Here is an 18,906-nt window from a genome sequence, read left to right on the forward strand (position 1 = left end):
TATTATTTATTGTTTTTAAACATTAAGTAATTATGTTATATATTATTGCTTTTTAAACATTACCCACCAATTTTTATATTTTGTATTGTTTTATGTTGGTATGGCAGTCAAACTGTTTAGTTTATAATACAACCCATGTATATATTACACCTTGCTGCTTTAATAGATGATTGCTCATCAATTAACCCATTTAACATCTCATGTGACTAGTATTTAAATGGTCTTTTCAGTTACATCTGTATTATCTGGAGAAGTCAGAGAGCTTTCTCCGACAAAAAACGTTTTTATTTGAGTTACAGCTGGTGTTAATATCTACTTCAAATAAATTTTGTGTGGTTGCGGTTTCTGCCTCCGACTGAACTTTTATTGTTTTGGTATTATTCAGTCGAGTCTCCCCTTTCTGGTTGTTCGTCGTTCTACATGAAGCCTAGTGAGGGAGAAACCAAATCCACCCAGCAGCCAGACTACCCTTTGGGGTCTGAGGTAGGAGAATTCCGAAAATTAGCTGGACAACTTACTCAACTTATTGACCTGTTGACTCCTTTGAGCCAAGGACTTATGATGTTTGTTTCCAACACTACTACTCAGAGGACCCAGGAACGACTTCAAGATGAAGGTTTACCCCCTGGTCAACCTACACATGGTACAGCCTGCTTACAAAACACCGGTGTTCAGAGTAATCACTCTCAAAACTTTAACCAAACGCCCGGTGTATTGCATTCTGCTAGTGTTCCCAGGGATAACCCTTCTTCATCTGCTATTGTCAATGATATGGTACTTTCTGCGGGTTTCCAGGACTGGCTATACAGCAAACCTAATTTTGAACTTCCTGACCGGGTTCATGTACCAACGGATACAAACGAAACGTACTCTGAATCCTTGGACCAACTTCGGACTGTACTTTACAGGTACAAAAGCCTTACTTTGGACAATATATATTTGAACGAGTGTTTAAAAAAACGCATTGTTCCTAAAGGACTTAGGATATTTAAATATCCCAATAATGTTGAGCATGGGAGTGAATTTCATATGGACCGTTTAAAAGCTTTTGACAACTGTGGTTTAGAGATTGTTCAGGCTATCATCAAAAACAATGAAAAGGAAATTTGTAAATTAAATGACATCATTGAGATTTATAACAATAGAATTGTTAACGACCTAATGTTCACAGTTGAGAACGAAAAGAAAAAATATGACCTTGGGCTACAGGTAGATAGAAAATGTGATGATATTATTATTAGAAAACACAAAAAACTGGACTGTGACATCAAGGAATACAATGAGGGCAGACAATATCCTGCACCTCCATCTTGCCATAGTACCCATACAGGAGATGGTAAAAAAAAACCCTGTTTCTAATTTTGGTGACAACACAGAGGGTAATGGTGTCAGTGGTGGTGGTGGGGGGCAGTGGTGATGGAAATTATGAGCCTCTCCCCAGGCGCTCGGAAAGGATTCATAACCAAACTAACAATAAAAACAACAACCATTTTTACAGGGAATCATACTGGGGGGGGGGTGTGCTTCAACAACAACAAGAATTGGTAACCTCTGTACCCCCCATTATTGACTGCCTAAAAGGGGACAACTTTGAAGTTGTAAGTAGATCTGGTTTTCACATTTTCAGTTGTAGCAACTTATCTGTGACAGAATCTTTTTTCAGTTTGTTTACTAAGGGCTTTAAATATGTGCCCAATCAAACCAGTAATATAGCCCAGGTCATAATGGATCTCAAAATCTTTATACAGAAACTCAACCTGGAGATTTTATTAGGGACCAATCCTACCCACGAGGACAACCTTGTACCTAGAAGATCCAGTACCTTTAATCCCCCCATCCACCCCCAGTTGAGTAATCTTGAATTGAGGCTTGAGAAACAAATTAGGGACATACTAAAATATAGGAAGATTACACCTAACCTAGATGAGTCTGAACAAGCCTTACTTACTTATTTAAGCAAAAATTGTACTGTTCGGGTGGTATTGTCCTTATGGACAAGATTGTGTACGATGGTGAAATTAATTCTATACTACAGGACGAAACCCAATACAGTCAAGTATCAATTAATGAGATAAATATATCATACAAAAAAATTGATATAGCTATCAAAGATTTATTTGACCAAGGGGTCATTGATTACAACATCTATTTATACTTGGAGAATAAAACCCCTAGGGCACCCTCTATTTTTGGGGTACCCAAAATTCACAAGGATATCTGCAATCCCCCCTAAGACCCATTGTGGCTTCTGAGGGTTCCAAGATTTCCTTCCTATCCAAATTTTTGGATTGGAAACTAAAAAAATCTGGGGCAAAAACAGGTATTTATTAAAAGACTCTTGGGAATTTCTAGGTAAAATAACACCTGAATTAAATGTCCCCAATTTACGATTTCTCACTGTTGATGTAGTAGATCTTTTTTCCACCATACCTCACGAAACAGGCTTAGCCTGGTTGGAAGAAGCACTTCGAAGTACTCCAGGTATTACGGACAATGATGTCTTTTTAAGTTTGGAACTGGCTGATTTAATTTTACATAACAATTTTTTATACTTCTTAGGAGAATACTTTAAACAAGTAACTGGTGTTGCCATGGGGGCCAATTGTGCCCCCACATATGCAGACATTGTCCTTTCTGTATGGGAGAAAAAATATGTTACCGACGGTGAATTTAACAAATATTGGATCCTATACACTAGATTTTTGGACGACATCTGCATTTTTTGGGCACGGACCCAAGGGCAACTACATGATGTTATGATATATTTGAATCAAAGTGCTAGTTTCTTGACGTTAACCCATCAGGTTACAACACAACAAGTCAACTACTTAGATGTGTCCTTAAATGTTGATGAAACAGACTTCAAATCCACTATATACAGGAAGCCTCCCTTTTCCAATACCTACATCCAGTACACTAGTTCCCATCCCCTATATCAAAAGAAGGGGATAGTCAAGGGGCAATTCGTTTGTACATCCCAAATGACATCTGACGAACATGATTACATCTTAGAGTGCCAAAAATTAACCAAAATGTTCCGGGAAAGACGATACCCAGATGATTTCATCACCAACATACAGAATGAGATGATGGAAGGTAGGAATAACAAATATAAACCCATTCTAGGTATTGGGAATATACATCCTTCAATGGGTTCTAGTAATGTTCCAAAAACATCAGTAGGGCTACAAAGAGCCTTCGTTATAGATTACAGAGTTAATGCTGGCATTATCAGAAATATAGTAGAAAAACAATGGGAGAATTTTAGTGATTTTACCGATCTCCCCAACCTTAAAGGGAAGCCAGTGAAAACTGTTTTTCGGAAGGGTAGCAACATTAAAACCATACTTGAACATGGAGGGTTGGTTAATGGATTTTCCAACCAACGCAAGGGCACATTCAAGTGTGGGGCCTGTTCACAGTGTAACAGCATTTCACAAACTGAGAAAATATTTATTCCAACTAGGAATAGATGTATTACAGCATCCTCTTACTCCAATTGTAATACACAAGGGCTAGTATACATTGCTATGTGTCAGATATGTGAGGGGTTCTACGTCAGAGAAACCGAGAGACGCCTAAGACGTAGAATATACGAGCACATGTATGAAATCCAAAAACAAAACTCTACAAATACTATATATAAACACACTCTAGTATGCAACCGAGCAAAGTTTTAGTTTTTTGTTTTGGAAACCCTCCCTAGGGAAGCCAGGGATGGCCCTTGGGAAACTAAATTGGAGTACAGAGAGACCTATTGGAAAATAATATTGGAAGCCAACAGGACACCAGGATTGAACGACAATATATCTATTGTCCCACTTCTTAAGCTAAGAGCAGCAAAGTTGTGAAGTACATACACTATATATATGTGTACAGGCTCTTTATGTTGTTCTTTTTTCTCATGTTTTTTTCTAATGTTTATATTTTTTATCAATGTTTATTCAAAATAGGTATGATGTATACACTGGACATTTTTTGCTTGAGTATGGCAGCAATACATGTTTTTATACACAAAATACATTTTTATGGTATACTAGATATATTTATATGAGTCTGCGGTGGTGGTGCTGCGGTAGCGTTGTCGCCTCACAGTAAGACGCTGTCCGGTTCAACTCTCAGCTAGAGCGTCTTCTGCGTGGAGACATGCGTGAATGGGCGTACCTTCGTTGAAGGTTGTGCGTCAGGGCTGGCAACTTGGCACATAAAAATCAACTTCCAATCATTAGCGGACCGGAGTTCCGCTGTGGCGACCCCTAACCGGGAAAAGCCGAAAGACGCAACAACTAGATATATTTATATAAATGTGTATATAATATGTAAGTTTATGACCTATTCAGTTTGAAACATTTTTAACTAGTTTGCTAGTTTGGGGTTTATTATTTATTGTTTTTAAACATTAAATAATTGTTATATATTATTGCTTTTTAAACATTACCAACCAATTTTTATATTTTGTATTGTTTTATGTTGGTATGGCAGTCAAACTGTTTTGTTTATAATACAACCCATGTATATATTGTACCTTGCTGCTTTAATAGATGATTGCTCATCAATTAACCCATTTAACATCTCGTGTGACTAGTATTTTAATGGTCTTTTGAGTTACATCTGTTTTATCTGAAGAAGTCAGAGAGCTTTCTCCGAAAATGTTTTTATTTGAGTTAAAGCTGGCATTAATATCTATTTCAAATAAATTTTGTGTGGTTGCAGTTTCTGCCTCCGACTGAACTTTTTGGTGTGTTATTACTGTACTAAGGTATATAGGTGGGATTAGTTGTTTTCACTCATAAGTTTTGGGTTTTTTTGCCATTAAACAGACCTGGCCTAAAAAGCTGACCTAATAGACAGACTTTTACCATGTACAATAAACCTGTTCATGGTACAGTTAGAGTACATTCCATTAGAGAAGCACAATGTTTGGAAACTTTTTTTTTCAGTAATGTCTTCTGTGTTAGCATTTGTCTTATCTCTGTGGCAGCATGACCCTTTTTGTGAGTACTCAACTTCTCCCAATGCCGGGTATGTGCCAAAGCACACTTACAAATATACCTGGTATCTCTAAACCCTAATCCTGCTGGATTTGCCAGGACCCTGAGCTGGCATTTATCAGAATCTGATGGAGAAGCAAGCCAACAAGACATCAGTGCTGCTCACAGAGGAAAGAGTTCTGAGGTTTGGTATTATGGCCCTATCCCCTTTGTAAATCTGAAACTACTGATCTGAGATAAATCTTCTGGACACCAAGGCACATTACTGCAAGCAGATTTATTCATAAACAACCTGCAGTAGCTTCTTGAGAATCACACAGAAAATAAGTAAGTCATAAGAAACATGGCTATTTTTATACATAAAAAGTAAAAAGAAAAAAATCAGCAGTCTGTCAGGGCAGGTGCGTATTTGGAGCATGTTGCAAGAATTTTCTAACGCTTATAGCTTTCCTTCCACCATAACCAGTAAGTGCATTCTCTTCATATTTGATGTGCAAATTTATAATTCCTTCATGTCCAGTAAAGTTTTGATCCCTGTCTCATGACCGTTATTTGTCACAGTCTCACTTCCAGTAAATTTCATTTCCCCATGTCATGACGGTTACTTTTCAACTGGCTGACTGTTGCATAGCTTCGTAGGCTGTTACTAGGCTAGCAACCACTGGTGGCCCTTACAAGCCTAGTTGTGCATCCCAAACCACTTGAGTCCCAAGTATCATGGGCATCTGTACTGGGGTTTTGTGAATAGGCAGGTAACTAAGGATTTGGGGGGGGGGGGTTTCTTATTTGCTGCCTCTGTCCATGAGGGAAATGGTGGCCAGACTGGTGAGTGGTAAATTTATGATTTCCTGTCCAGTTGTCAAAGTTCCTTTTGAATTGGGTCATGGACATACACTGATTTACATGGATGGGGAGTCGATTCCATAGTGCGGGAAAGTTTTGGGGCACATATCTGTCTCTTCAGCGTGTACTGTGTATGTCACAAAAGAAGTTAAGATCCCTGGATCTAGTGTTTCTGTTGTTGTTTGTTTTGCACATGTGCAACAGATCCAACAGAGCTAGGTCTGAGGAAGTTCTGTAAGCCAGGCAAAGATCTCCTATCAGCAGCTTGTAGGAGACTGAACAGAGACAGAGCCTTTAGCTGATCAGTGTAGGGAATGGTATCCATGCCTTGAATTCTCCCGGTGAGAAACATTTGTGGGTGTTCTAACAAAGTGTCTGGTTAGATATGTTCCAAAGACGGCATTGTATTCAATGTTCGGTCTGATAAGAGCTGAGTAGAGTAGTACTATAAAGTCCTTGGACCTTGATGCCATACCCTTACCTATAAGTTGGGTGACATAGAATGATTTTCTTATTATCTTAGCTATGCTTTGGTTAAAGGCCAGATCACTGTCTACATTTGTTCCCAGATCCATTACTACTGGGTCGACTGTTAGAGGTGTTTTATCAGTGGAGTAAATAACTTGGGTTGACTGCTTCCCAAAGGGCGTTATAATGGAATTTTTGGCATTGAGTTTTAGGCCATGGCTTTGGCACCAGTCATTTATCTGTGTTAAATTCACTTGCAAGATGTTGCTGTCTTGGGTGAATCTTTAATACCTCCCAATTTAAACTCAGCTGTGAACTTGGTGAGTCGGAGGCCCTGAACGTTAGCCTTGACTTCTGAGAAGTAGATGCCAAACAGGAGCCCTGTGGTATTCTGCTGTTGACTGGCGTCTTAATAGAGGTGGTCTCACAGATCCTGACTTCTTGGGTCCTGCCTGTGAGCCAGCTTGGCAATCCATTGAGTTATGTAAGGATTTAGGTCTCGCTCAGAGAGCTTGTCAACAGTGCCTGAGTGGGGTATTGTATCAAATGCCTTAGCCAGGTCAAGATATGCAGTATACACTGTTTACCATTATCCATTGCCTTGGTGACCCTCCTAAACACATCTACCAAATTAGGTAGGCATGACCTTCCCTTACCAAAGCCAATTTGGGATGGGGCCAGTGTCTGTAGACTGGCAAAGCCCTTGTTTATCATTTTCATGATAATTCATTCCATGGCTTTGCATAATAGACTTGTTAGACTGATGGGTTTGTAATTCCCTAAGTTGGTTGATGGTCTGTCCTTGTGGAAAGGAATGACTGTTGCAGTCTTCCATGCACCTGGAACACAGCCAGTTTCAAGGCTATAGTTGAAGAGTGCCTCAGATGGTCTTGATAGGTCATGTTGTAGACTGTTCAGGAGGCAACAGTCCTTTCCACATGTGATAGAAGTGTCTTGTTCTATGTGTTTTTATTCTTGCTCACAATATTGCAGTGCTGTGTACACCTGCAAACTATATCACGCACTACCTTCTACCCATCAACACTAATTGAAATGGTCCATAATTAGTAACTTGTAGAACTTTGTGCTACAGGCACTAAGACTGCCTGTCTCCTGTAATTTCCTCAGAGAATTGCTCATCACATTCCCATGGTGCTATCTGTGTATTCCGTAGCACTGCAATATTGTGAGCAAGAATAAAAACACATAGATCAAGACACTTCTATCACATGTGGAAAGGACTGGTATAAAACAGGGTAGGTAGGGCATTTAATGAGACAGGTCAGTAGGCATGTAGCAACACCTGTGTAGAACTTTACAGTCAACAATTGTGATGCGGGGAAGGATGACATGACCATCTTAATACTTTCAACATAGCTGTTTTAGTTTCATTATGGCTTCCCCCAGTTCATTCTTCAATGCTTTCCTAAATGCTGTTTTTAACTGCTAGCAACAGATGTGGCACTTTCCAAAGCAGTTTGCATAGAAACATTTCTAAAGCATGCCTCATGGACAGAGTAGAGCTGTAAAGCCTTGACTATGACCTAGGCAACCAAAGTTTGATTAGCAGCTCAAGTGCTTCATGGCGCAAGCAAGGGAAAATGGGTGGGATTAGTGATGATGGTGAGCAGATCTCACAGATTCTGATGGAGGATGGAAGTAGACTGACTAGCTTGGTCTGCAAAACTATGGAAAGGATCATCATGGACCTCATAAATAAAGATATTGGGGACCTACAGACACTGGATCCTACCCAGTTCGGCTTTGTTAAGGGCAGATCCTGCCTCTTAAACCTGGTCGATTTCTTTGAAACAGTCACCAAGGCCATTGACGAGGGGAAGGTGGTCCACACAGCCTACCTGGACCTCGCAAAAGCCTTCGATACAATACCCCACTCAGGCATTATAGATCAGCTCACCAGCTTAAATATAAACCCCTATGTCACTAGATGGGTTGCAAACTGGCTCAAGGACAGAACCCACATGGTTAGAATTGCTGGAGCCATGTCAGACTCCAACCCAGTTACAAGTGGCATCCCACAAGGCTCAGTCCTGCGACCTCTCTTGTTCGGTATATATTTCTCGGAGGTACAGGCCAACACGGAAGGACTGTGGCTGACCAAGTTCGCAGATGACTGCAAACTGGGCGCCATAATCGACTCTCCAGCCAACACAAGCATCCTCCAAAAGGGCCTCATAGAAACAGACAACTGGTGCCAGAGCCATGGCCTCAAGCTAAACGCCAAAAAGTGTATAGTCATCCCCTTTGGCAAAAACAAAGTGCTCACAAATTACCACATAGGTGGTAATCCATTAAGTACAGAAGAAGTAATTAGGGACCTGGGGACCCAAGTTGATAGCAATCTCTCATTTGACAACCACGTGGCCAAAGGGGTTAGAAAAGCATTTTATATAGCCCACCTAATCATGAAGGGATTCACATCTAGATCAGGGGAGGTCATTGTGCCTCTTTACTCATCCCTCATCAGGCCCATAATTGAGTACAATGCCCCTTTTGGGATGTACCTTACCAGACACCTGCAGCAACTGGAAAGACCCAAAAGTACCTCACCAAGAGGATCAAAGGGCTCAAACAGATGCCATATGCTGTCCGGTTAAAGAAATTCCAGCTCTACTCAGTGGCATACCGCCTGCTCAGAGGCGATCTGTGCCTGCCTTATAAAGCCATGTCCAACCCGGAATTAATGGACATGCTGCACCTCAGAAAATCCAAATCCCATCGAGCTACGCGCTTGAGAGACTTGAACCTTAGCACTGAAATCAATAGGACATGCTGGAGGGACAGATTCATAACCCAGAGGCTCCCTTCACTCTGGAATAAAATCCCAGTCCAGGTTAGGCAGAGTCCCTCATTGACTCTCTTCAAGAGGAATCTTGATGAGTGGATGGGAGATCGTAGGTTTACCCCGGGTATCACTTCTGTGTCACTGTTAGACAGAGGCACAGTATACTAACCTCGAAAAAGGGCATAGCAAAATTAATTTAAAATGGGTGGCGAAAGCCAAACACACTCTGGCTAGGCTTATAAATGCCCTAGGGCAGATAGCCTAGTATGAACCTATGAACCTAAGTACTAGGCTAGCTGCCCTAGTGGGCCATTTTAATTGTCAGTTTCCCTTTCAAATATGAGAGTCAAAACCATGTTTCCACTCACTGTGAGGTAAACACTGTAATCATTACACCAATTCCCAGCCTGTGCTCCCAACTGTCCTACTCTTCATTGTCACATATTGAGTTTGGACATGCACAACAGTTCCTCAGACTGCTATGGTAATTTTTTTTTTCTTTGACTCATAACTCTGTGCTGCTGATAGTTAGGAATGTGGCACATGGAGTATGTAAAGTTATATAAATTAGTGTTTTTATAAAGTGTTATTTAGAACAAATCTGCAAACATCTACCTGGTTTTGACTGAAGCTGACATTCCATCTGCTTATAGATTGTGGTTACTAAATGGATATTTACAGTTAGTCCTCCTCTTTGTCCTCACTAGTAAAGCAGTGCTGCACCATTTTACTTTCTTCAACAGCTGGTAATGATTGGTTTGTTGCACTGTTGATTGTTGACAAAGACTTAAAATCACCCCTACCTTGCACCTTCTACCATCCCTCTTTTTATTGTCCTCTGTCTTTGTATACTAACTGTAAAACATTTGCCAGTATTGCAGGTTAGCACTTGTCAATTCTTTTGAAACAGGGTGTACTACATAAGTGACCTGATATCACTGAGTGTGTGTCGCCTGGTACTGTTTGTTTTTCTTGAGTACTAGACATTTGTACAACCTAAACAATTAAACATCTGCATCAGTGTGAAATGCTTCTGAAAATTAAACCGTTTTTTTTTTTTTGTTTTGTTTCAGGCCGGTGTTAAAGCTCTTGTCGCAGTGACTGAAAATGGAAATGAGTTTGAAAGAGTTATTGCACTTTCTAGCAGGTTTGTTGCACCAGTTTCTCACATTTGAAATTAAAACATCACAGTTGATGGTTTGCTTGTTTTTAGACAGTTCAGTGCTGTATTTAAAAAGAGAGAAGCATGGATTGTGCTGTGACTTGAGATAAAATAGGATCACATCATTTGGATTCCTGAGAAAAATGATCAGAAGCTTTTTGTGAAGTTGGTTGGTACTAAGCTGTCTTTTAAGTTCTGTGAATTATAGACCAAGTCCCCTGAAGTTGTTTTCTTTTCTGCTTTAATATTATGTGTTCATAGAATAAAAAAAGAAACAAGATTGTTAACAGAGCTGTTGTGAGACTCTTTGGTGCCCCAAGCAGACCTCTTAACTGTCCCTCTTTTGAAGGAATGTACTTATTTTTAAGCCTGTTGTACCCCTGCTCATCATGCACCTGTTTGTGGAATGAGGTCTCTATTTTCAAGCTTGGTTTACCCCTTCTGGCAATTTTCTGAATCTCATCTCATGTCTCTTTGGTAATGTGCTTATATTTTTCTATCATTTTTGTCACAGACTGTTTTTAAATGTTTCTGAGTAGAATCTCAAATTCCTATTGGAAGTAGAAAGAGTTATGTGCTATTTGATATTCAGATTATATGCTAATTAGATGTCATAATTTTTCTGGGTGAATGTACCTACTTTCATGGGCCTTTGTTACTGATTTCAGTGTCTGTAGGTTGAAAGATATGACCCCAAACAACACAGCGGTTTGGCATGTCCACTATAGCTTAATGACAGTTTGTAAACTGTCATGCTGTTTTTTTTTTCTTTCTTTTTTTAAGGTAGTAACAAGTTATGTATCGACCTAACAAATAATTTTATCTGTGAAAGAAAAGAGCAGGATGATCATTTACAAACTGTCCAGCTTACAAACTATCAGACTGTTATGGAGTATTCTGCAGGTTAATACTTGGGGCAGCCAACCCCTTCTCCCCACCCTTTCTAAAGCTATGACTTTTGACTTAGAATATAGACAAGTATGAAAACTTTGGAAAAAAAATAATTAAGGTAAATTGGATGTTTGTATATTTCAGTGATTTATGTCCTTTAGATTTGTCTTAAGACTTTTCATCTCATGTTCCTTAACTGTCAGTAACTATGATTAATCATCAGTAGTGCCAACATTATTTCCTAAGTAGCCATTCTTAGGAAGGGAGTGTCACAACAGCCTGAGTCTGTCACATATTATGCATTTCAGCTAATTAGTTTTGAATACAGAGGATTATGACTGAGTCTGTGATCATAACAAACATGTAGTGCATGGAGCATAGTGATTACACTCTGAAATTCATAAAAAGACAAATCAATTAAACATTAAAGTGGTACAAGACTTGACTTTAACAATTGTTAAGCATCCCTATGTAAGTTGTTAAGGTCTGGTCTAGCACTAGGCAGTCAAATCCGTTAGTACTGCTGTGCGAAGGGATAACATGACCCTTCCTCTTACAAACTTAGAAAGTTGCTAGAATAACAGTATGTGTTTGCCAGAAGTGTTTTTTTTTTCTAGTAGGAACGAACTCTGAAACTCGAATGTATGCCACTATTCAGTCTTTCATGAAATGGTTAACCATAGACTTTATGAGGAACAGACCAAACAAATGAGGAAAAAATCTGGACAGTCAGAAAAAATCTGGACCTGTGGGAGCCATGAAAGGCAAGTGTAAATGTAACAGAAAGTGTTACACTGCCTTTCTGACAGCACCCCCTAACTGCTTTACATCAAAACGCTTAGTGTTTTTTGTTTTTTTTGTTTGTTACTAGTAGTACATAGAGCAGGTAAAGTTCCATGCACTCCAAAGAATTATGGTTGGGATGCTGATCATAATTCTTTGTTACGTGTTCTTGACATGGATGCCAAGAAATCCACCTTTTGAGTGAATTTGTTTTCATCCATGTCTTCAGTACATAATAAACAGGTTATGATTGGTGATTCGATCATAATCCTGTATGTTATTTGCTCAAGACTTGGATGTCAAGAAATTCATTTTGAGAGCAAAGCTTGAGAGATGAATCTTGAAAATTCAAGGACACTTAGTTTATTATGATATGAGTGGTCTGATATGGGTGGTCTGTAGTATATGAAGCGACAGCTGTTCCCATGTGTTACGTTGTACAAAAAAAAAACATGTAGGTGTGCAGTGTGTTTTATTATTACCATAGAAACACTGGCTGATGCTAAGTGTACCTCTGAAGGATGTAAAGTTTTAAAAGTCGATGACCACTTCCATCTGCCTTACATTATGTGGCTGCAAAAAGTGTTTTATAGTGTTCAAAGTTGTTTAACCTTCTTGCTACTGTGTATACTATAGGGGGAGTCTAGAGCATCAGAGGAGCATAACAAGCTTGTCTTTTTCCTGTTTCAGAGTGTAATATGCAGGCTCATGTACTGCAGAAAAAATTGAAGCAGTTTTATGGTCTTTAAAAAATAAACGTCAGATAGTTAGATAAAAATGGGTCTCTACCTATTATGTGGCTCTAGATAGACCTGAGATCATTAGAAATTACTTTTAAATTCTATTTTCGGTGCTTCTGGTTAATGCTGTTTTGACTAGCAGAGCTCTTTCCCAGTGCTTTACTACAAGAAAGCATAGCTTGAGTGGTTTATATAAATTTACATTGGTAAAGAAGATTGGTTGCTACTCAAGAATACACAATTGGATAGTAATACACTCTAGTCTTGTTTCACAGGGCTACTTTGTGTAATTGCAATAGCCATCCTTTACCAGGGAAAAGCATTATGAAAGAGTCTGGAAAGTTAAGGCGGTGCTTGGCAGCATGTCAGATATAAAATTTATCAGTAAAGATCATTTTTATACAGTAGCATGATGTCAGTGTTGTTGAAGACACCAGTATTCCTTTAAGAAAACACCATCAGCAAGGTCAGAGAACTGTAGTTTACATTTTATATTCAAGAACAGTTTTTCATATGGTTTAATACGTTACAATGTAATATTATTGGTGTGGACTTACGGGTTACATTTTCCTTTTAATTGCAGTTTTACTGCATTTAAATTTTAGCTGTCAGTTTGTTAATTAGTGTCATCTGCACACCCTGAAAGTCAGTGGAAATGACATTAGCTGAGGACTTTAATAAATTGCCAGTGTTTAATCATATTGCAGACAAGTTTTTGATGCTAGACAGTTAGAAGATTGTGGGTTGTAACGTCATTACAAGCTCTCCATATTCTTGTACCAGCAGTTCAGGGCAGCATGGAAGTGGGGTGATGCTGCATTTTAAAAGTATTCCTATAACTCATTTAACTAAAGTTCTAGCATTTTGAGTTGGTGATAGGACAAATGAATGTTAAAGATAATATGGCACTTGTTTATTCAAGGCCTCAGGTTCTTAAATATTTTTATTAAAATTCAGCAGAGATATATTGTATTTACTGGGCATTCTTACACACGGCTATTTACAGCTTACAATTTGCTCAGTATGGTTGTCTTGAATACATGGATTCCTCAGAAGATGTAAAGGGATCATACTCTGTCTCCCCTATCACTAATGAGATGCAAATGAATGCTGAGTGTGCATGAACAATGGGGCAGGAACCTTTATGAATCTTGTTGCCCATATGTGCATATCTGCGTACCAGGAACTGTGGTCTTGTTCTGCATGGCTTGCATTTGTTATGGTGGATATGGTACCCTAACATACATAGTACTGTGTAGCTGCTGGAACAAATGATGTATGTGCAAGGCGTGATCAAGGTGGTGCACCATTAAATAATGTAATGAACTTTAAAATATATTGATACTGTAATTAAACTAAAGTGCAAGCAGCATGCTGCACTTTGCATATCTACAAGTTATATAATTGAGATTCACTGTTTGTGCACATCTTCATTCCTTTCTGTGTCCCACTCAACTGATTTTATCTACTGTAAACAGATGCATGCTCGCATGTATGCACACAAGGTGTGTATACAGTGGATATAAAAAGTGTACATACCTCTGTTAAAATGCCAGGTTTTTGTGATGTAAAAAAATGAGACCACAATAAATAATTTCAAAACTTTTCCCACCTTTAATGTGACCGATAATCTGTACAATTCAATTGAAAAACAAACAAATCTGTTAGGGGGAAATATAAAAAAATAAAAAACATACAGTAAGCTGGTTGCACAAGTGTGCAGACCCTTAAACTAATACTTTGTTGAAGCACCTTTTGATTTAATGACAGCATTCAGTCTTCATGGGTACACACCTGCCATCAAGTTAAGAGGCTCTGATTAACCCCAAATAATGTTCAACTGTCCTAGTAGGAGTTTCCTGACATTTACTCAGTTGCCTGCTACAGCAAAGGCCATGGTTCGCAGAGAGCTTACAAAGCACCAAAGGGATCTCATGTTGAAGGGTATCAGTCAGGAGAAGGGTACAAAAAAAAATTACCACAGCATTGGATATACCATGGAACACAGTGAAGACAGTCATCAAAAAGTGGAGAAAACATGGGGCAACAGTGACATTGCATAAAACTGGACATCCCTCCAAAATTAATGAAAAGACAAGATGAAAACTGGTCAGGGAGGCTGCTAAGAGACCTACAGCAACACTGAAGGAGCTGCAGGAATTTCTGGCAAGTCCTGGTTGTGTACTACATATGACAACAATCTCCTGTATTCTCCAAATGTCTGAACTATGGGGTAGGGTTGCAAGATGGAAGCCTTTTCTTACACAGAAAAACATCCAGGACCAGCTAAAATTTGCAAAACAATACATCAAGTCTCCCAAAAGCATGTGGGAAAATGTGTTATGGTCTGATGAGACCAAGGTTGAACTTTTTGGCCACAATTCCAAAAGGTACTTTTGGCGCAAACACAACACTTCGCATCACCAAAAGAACACCATCCCCATGTGAAGCATGGTGGTGGCAGTTTAATGCATTGGGATTGCTTTTCTTCAATTGGAATTGGGGCTTTAGTCAAGGTGGAGGGAGTTATGAACAGTTCCAAATACCAATCACTTTTGGCCCAAAAACTTCAGGCGTTTGCTAGAAAGCTGAAGATGAAGAGGAATTTCACCTTTCAGCACGACAGTGACCCCAAGCATACATCCAAATCAACAAAAGAGTGGCTTCACAAGAAGAAAATTAAAGTTTTGGAATGGCCCAGCCAGAGCCCAGAACTAAATCCAATAGAAAATCTGCGAGGTGTCCTGAAGAGGGCTGTGCACAAGAGATGCCCTCGCAATCTAACAGATTTGGAGCACTTTTGCAAGGAAGAGTGGGCAAATATTGCCAAGTCAAAATGTGCCATGCTGATAGACTCCTACCCAAGAAGACTGAATGCTGTAATTAAATCAAAAGGCGCTTCAGCAAAGTATTAGTTTCAGTGTTCACACTTATGCAACCAGCTTATTGTACTTATTTTTTTTTTATATTTTTCCCTTTATCAGACTTGTTTTTCAATTGAATTGTACAGGTTATAGGTCACATTAAAGGTGGGAAAAGTTTTGAAATGATTTATTGTGGTCTCATTTTTTTATATCACAAAAACCTGGCATTTTAGCAGGGGTATGTACACTTTTTATATCCACTGTGTTTGTTACATTTACAGCCCCCCACTTTTTATTCACAATAATCCAAATTTGCATCGTTTTTAACTTCCCTCAGCACTTTCCCATTTAACTCAGGTGGATTACAACCCTATATAGAACATTTTTCATGCCCCTTCACAAAGGAAATGGTCTATCATGTTCATAGGTTGGTACTAGGATATCGGCAATAGAGCCTATACAAGCCTAGCCATAACAATTCCCTGGCTATTTCTTCCCACACTATTTACTTCCCTGGACTCTTGTCTAGCGGGGCGATTGACGTGATCCCGGGGTGAATTTCCTTTTTCCCATCCAATCATCAAGGTTCCTTTCGAAGAGGGCCAAAGAGGCGCTCTGCTTGACATGTATGGACAGTCTATTCCTGAGTCTGGGGAGTCTCTGGGTCAGGAACCTATCCCTCCAGCATGTTTTGTTTATTGTGATGACAAGGTTTAGATCCCTGGAGCGTGTGGCTCTGAGGGATTGGGATTTCTTTAAGTGTAGCATGTCCAACAGCTCTGGGTTTGACATGACCTTGTATGTTAAGCAGAGATTGCCTCGGAGTAGACGATATGCGACAGTGTATAGCTGGAGTTTTTTAAGGCGGTCAACATAGGGCATCTGCTTTAGGCCTGTGATACTTTTAGTGAGGTATTTCTGTGGTCTTTCCAGTTGCAGATGTCTTGAGAGGTACATACCAAATGGGGCGTTGTATTCTGTAATGGGTTTAATGAGGGATGAGTACAGTGAGACGATGACCTCCTTTTTTTCTGGAGGAAAAGCCCTTAGTTATGAGGTGTGCCACATAGAAGGATTTCCTGACTGCTGTGGTAATGTGGTTATTGAAGGTGTGACCACTGTCCACCTGTGTCCCTAAGTCTCTTATCACACTTTCGGTGTTTAGTGTACTGCCACCTATGTGGTAATTCACGGGTACATGTTTTTTTCCCAAAGGGGATAACTATACATTTCTTGGCATTGAGCTTGTGCCCATGGCTCTGGCACCAAGCATCTGTTTCTGTAAGGCCCTTTTGTAGAGTATCCACATAATTTGGGGATTCATTAATGGCTCTGGGTTTACAGTCATCTGCAAACTTTGTTAGCCAGAGTCCCTTACTGTTGGCCTGTACTTCAGAGAAGTAGATGCCAAACAAGAGAGGTCCCAGGACTGAACCCTGAGGTACCCCACTTGTCTGGAGCTAGATTTGGAGTCAGCTACTTTTATAGTATGGGTTCTATCAGTAAGCCAGTTGGCAACCCATCGAGTGACGTAGTGATTAATGCCCAGCTTAGTAAGTTTATCTATGATTCCAGAGTGGGGGATGGTGTCAAAGGCCTTGGCGAGGTCCAAATAGGCTGTGTGGACTGCCTTACCCTTGTCCACGGCTCTGGAGACTGATTTGAAGAAGTCAGTCAGGTTCTGGAGACAAGATCAGCCCTTCACAAACCCAAACTGGGTGGGGTCCAGTGTTTGAAGGTTGCCAATGTCTTTGTTTATAAGTTCCATGATAATACGTTCCATGGCCTTGCAGATCAGGCTCGTCAGACTGATGGAGCGGTAGTTCCCGGGATCCAAGGTGGATCCCCCTTGTGGAGTGGGATAATTGCAGCTGTGCGCCACACAGTGGGCACGAAGCCTGAAGTGAGGGTATGATTAAACATGACACTTAGGTGAGGTGCCAGTTCATTTTGTAGTTTGTGTAGTACACAGCCTGGGATGTCATTTGGTCCCATGGATGCTGTATTCTTAGCTTTGGAGAGTGCTTTTTTTACCTGTGTGGCCGTTATTACCGAAATTTGGCAATCTTCCAGTATTGAAATGGGCCATTTAGGAGGTGAGAAGGGGGTGAAGCTGGCACTAAATCGATCTGCCAGGATATTGGCAATATCCTTGGGATCAGTATATTTAATGCCATTCTGTTCTAGCTCAGAACAGATCTGAGCATTGCCATTTAGATTCTTGACATAGTTATAGAATGCCTTGTGGTTGTCTTTGGAATCTTTGCCAATTTTATTTTCGTAACTAGCTTTGGAAGATTTTATGAGGGATCTCAGCTTCTTACTGAGGCTGCAACAGTTTCTTCATTTTGTTGTAAAGTTTGTTTATGGCAGGGGACCACCAGATTGGCTTCCTTTTTTTGGGGGAAAGCATATTGGTTCTAGTTGGGATGGCACGATTCATGCATGAGTGGATGTGCTCGTACAGTGCCTTAGTGTAGGACTCAGCAGTCGATCTTTCAGTTCCCGTCTGCATGGGTGTCATGAAGTTTGTAACTTCTGACTTGAGTAGCATGAAGTTGGCTTTGGAGAAGTTTTTTATGGAGGTTTCCTTACTGGGGGGGGTGGGGTTGGGATGTGGATGTTAAGGGTGATTAGCTTATGGTCTGATCTGACCAACGAGGGGGTAACCATAGGTGTGGAGCATCGATTTTCCATGTTGGTAATGACCAGGTCTAGGATATTGGAGCTCCTGGTGGGACTATGGATTAGTTGATCCAGGGCATTGGAATTTATAAATTCCAAGAACCGTTGGGCAAAGGTGTTGGTACACGAGTAGTTTTCCCAGTTAATGGCAGGGTACTTGAAATCACCCAGTATTAGGGTGTTTGGTTGTATATTAATATTTTCCAGTATGTTTAGAAAGGTGTAGTGAGGATCTTGGGGCATGGTAGGGGATCTGTAGCAAGCTACAATTTGGATTGCAGTCTTACCTAGTGTTAGTTGCACCTGAAGAATTTCAGACGCATTGTGTTGGACAACTAACCTGGTGGTGTGAATATCCTTGATGAATATGGACACTCCTCCACCTTTAGAGTTTTGATCCTGGTTTGGTGGCCGAAAAGTGTGGTAAGAGTTGTAGCCTGGTATTGCAGAGGTGCTCTCTGGAGCCTTGAACCAGGTCTCAGTTACTGCACATATATTGATGTTCTCCATTTTTAGGAGTGCCTCGAGAGAGTGCATTTTGAGGTTTATACTTCTAGCATTGAGTAGCATTACCTTCAGATTTTGCATGCTTGTACCTGTTACGGTGGTGGTTTTGTCCTTTGAACTTTGCCTAAAAAAGGCTCTATAGGGGTGACAAGAGCGTTAGCCAGTA

At 40.0% G+C, this 18,906-nt stretch overlaps 1 protein-coding gene across 1 annotated transcript in view; it reads left to right on the forward strand.

The window, feature by feature from the left end:
• Positions 1 to 18,906, forward strand: part of LOC122788408 (putative deoxyribonuclease tatdn3) — a 546,534-nt gene that overhangs the window by 190,950 nt on the left and 336,678 nt on the right. The window contains exon 3 of the mRNA XM_044055482.1: positions 10,182 to 10,255. Coding sequence (XP_043911417.1) covers positions 10,182 to 10,255 — 74 coding nt within the window. The remainder of the gene's footprint in view (positions 1 to 10,181; positions 10,256 to 18,906) is intronic.

The sequence above is a fragment of the Protopterus annectens genome, chromosome 1.part2 (genome assembly GCF_019279795.1).
Source record: "Protopterus annectens isolate FY-2018-M chromosome 1.part2, PAN1.0, whole genome shotgun sequence".
NCBI lineage: Eukaryota > Metazoa > Chordata > Ceratodontiformes > Protopteridae > Protopterus > Protopterus annectens.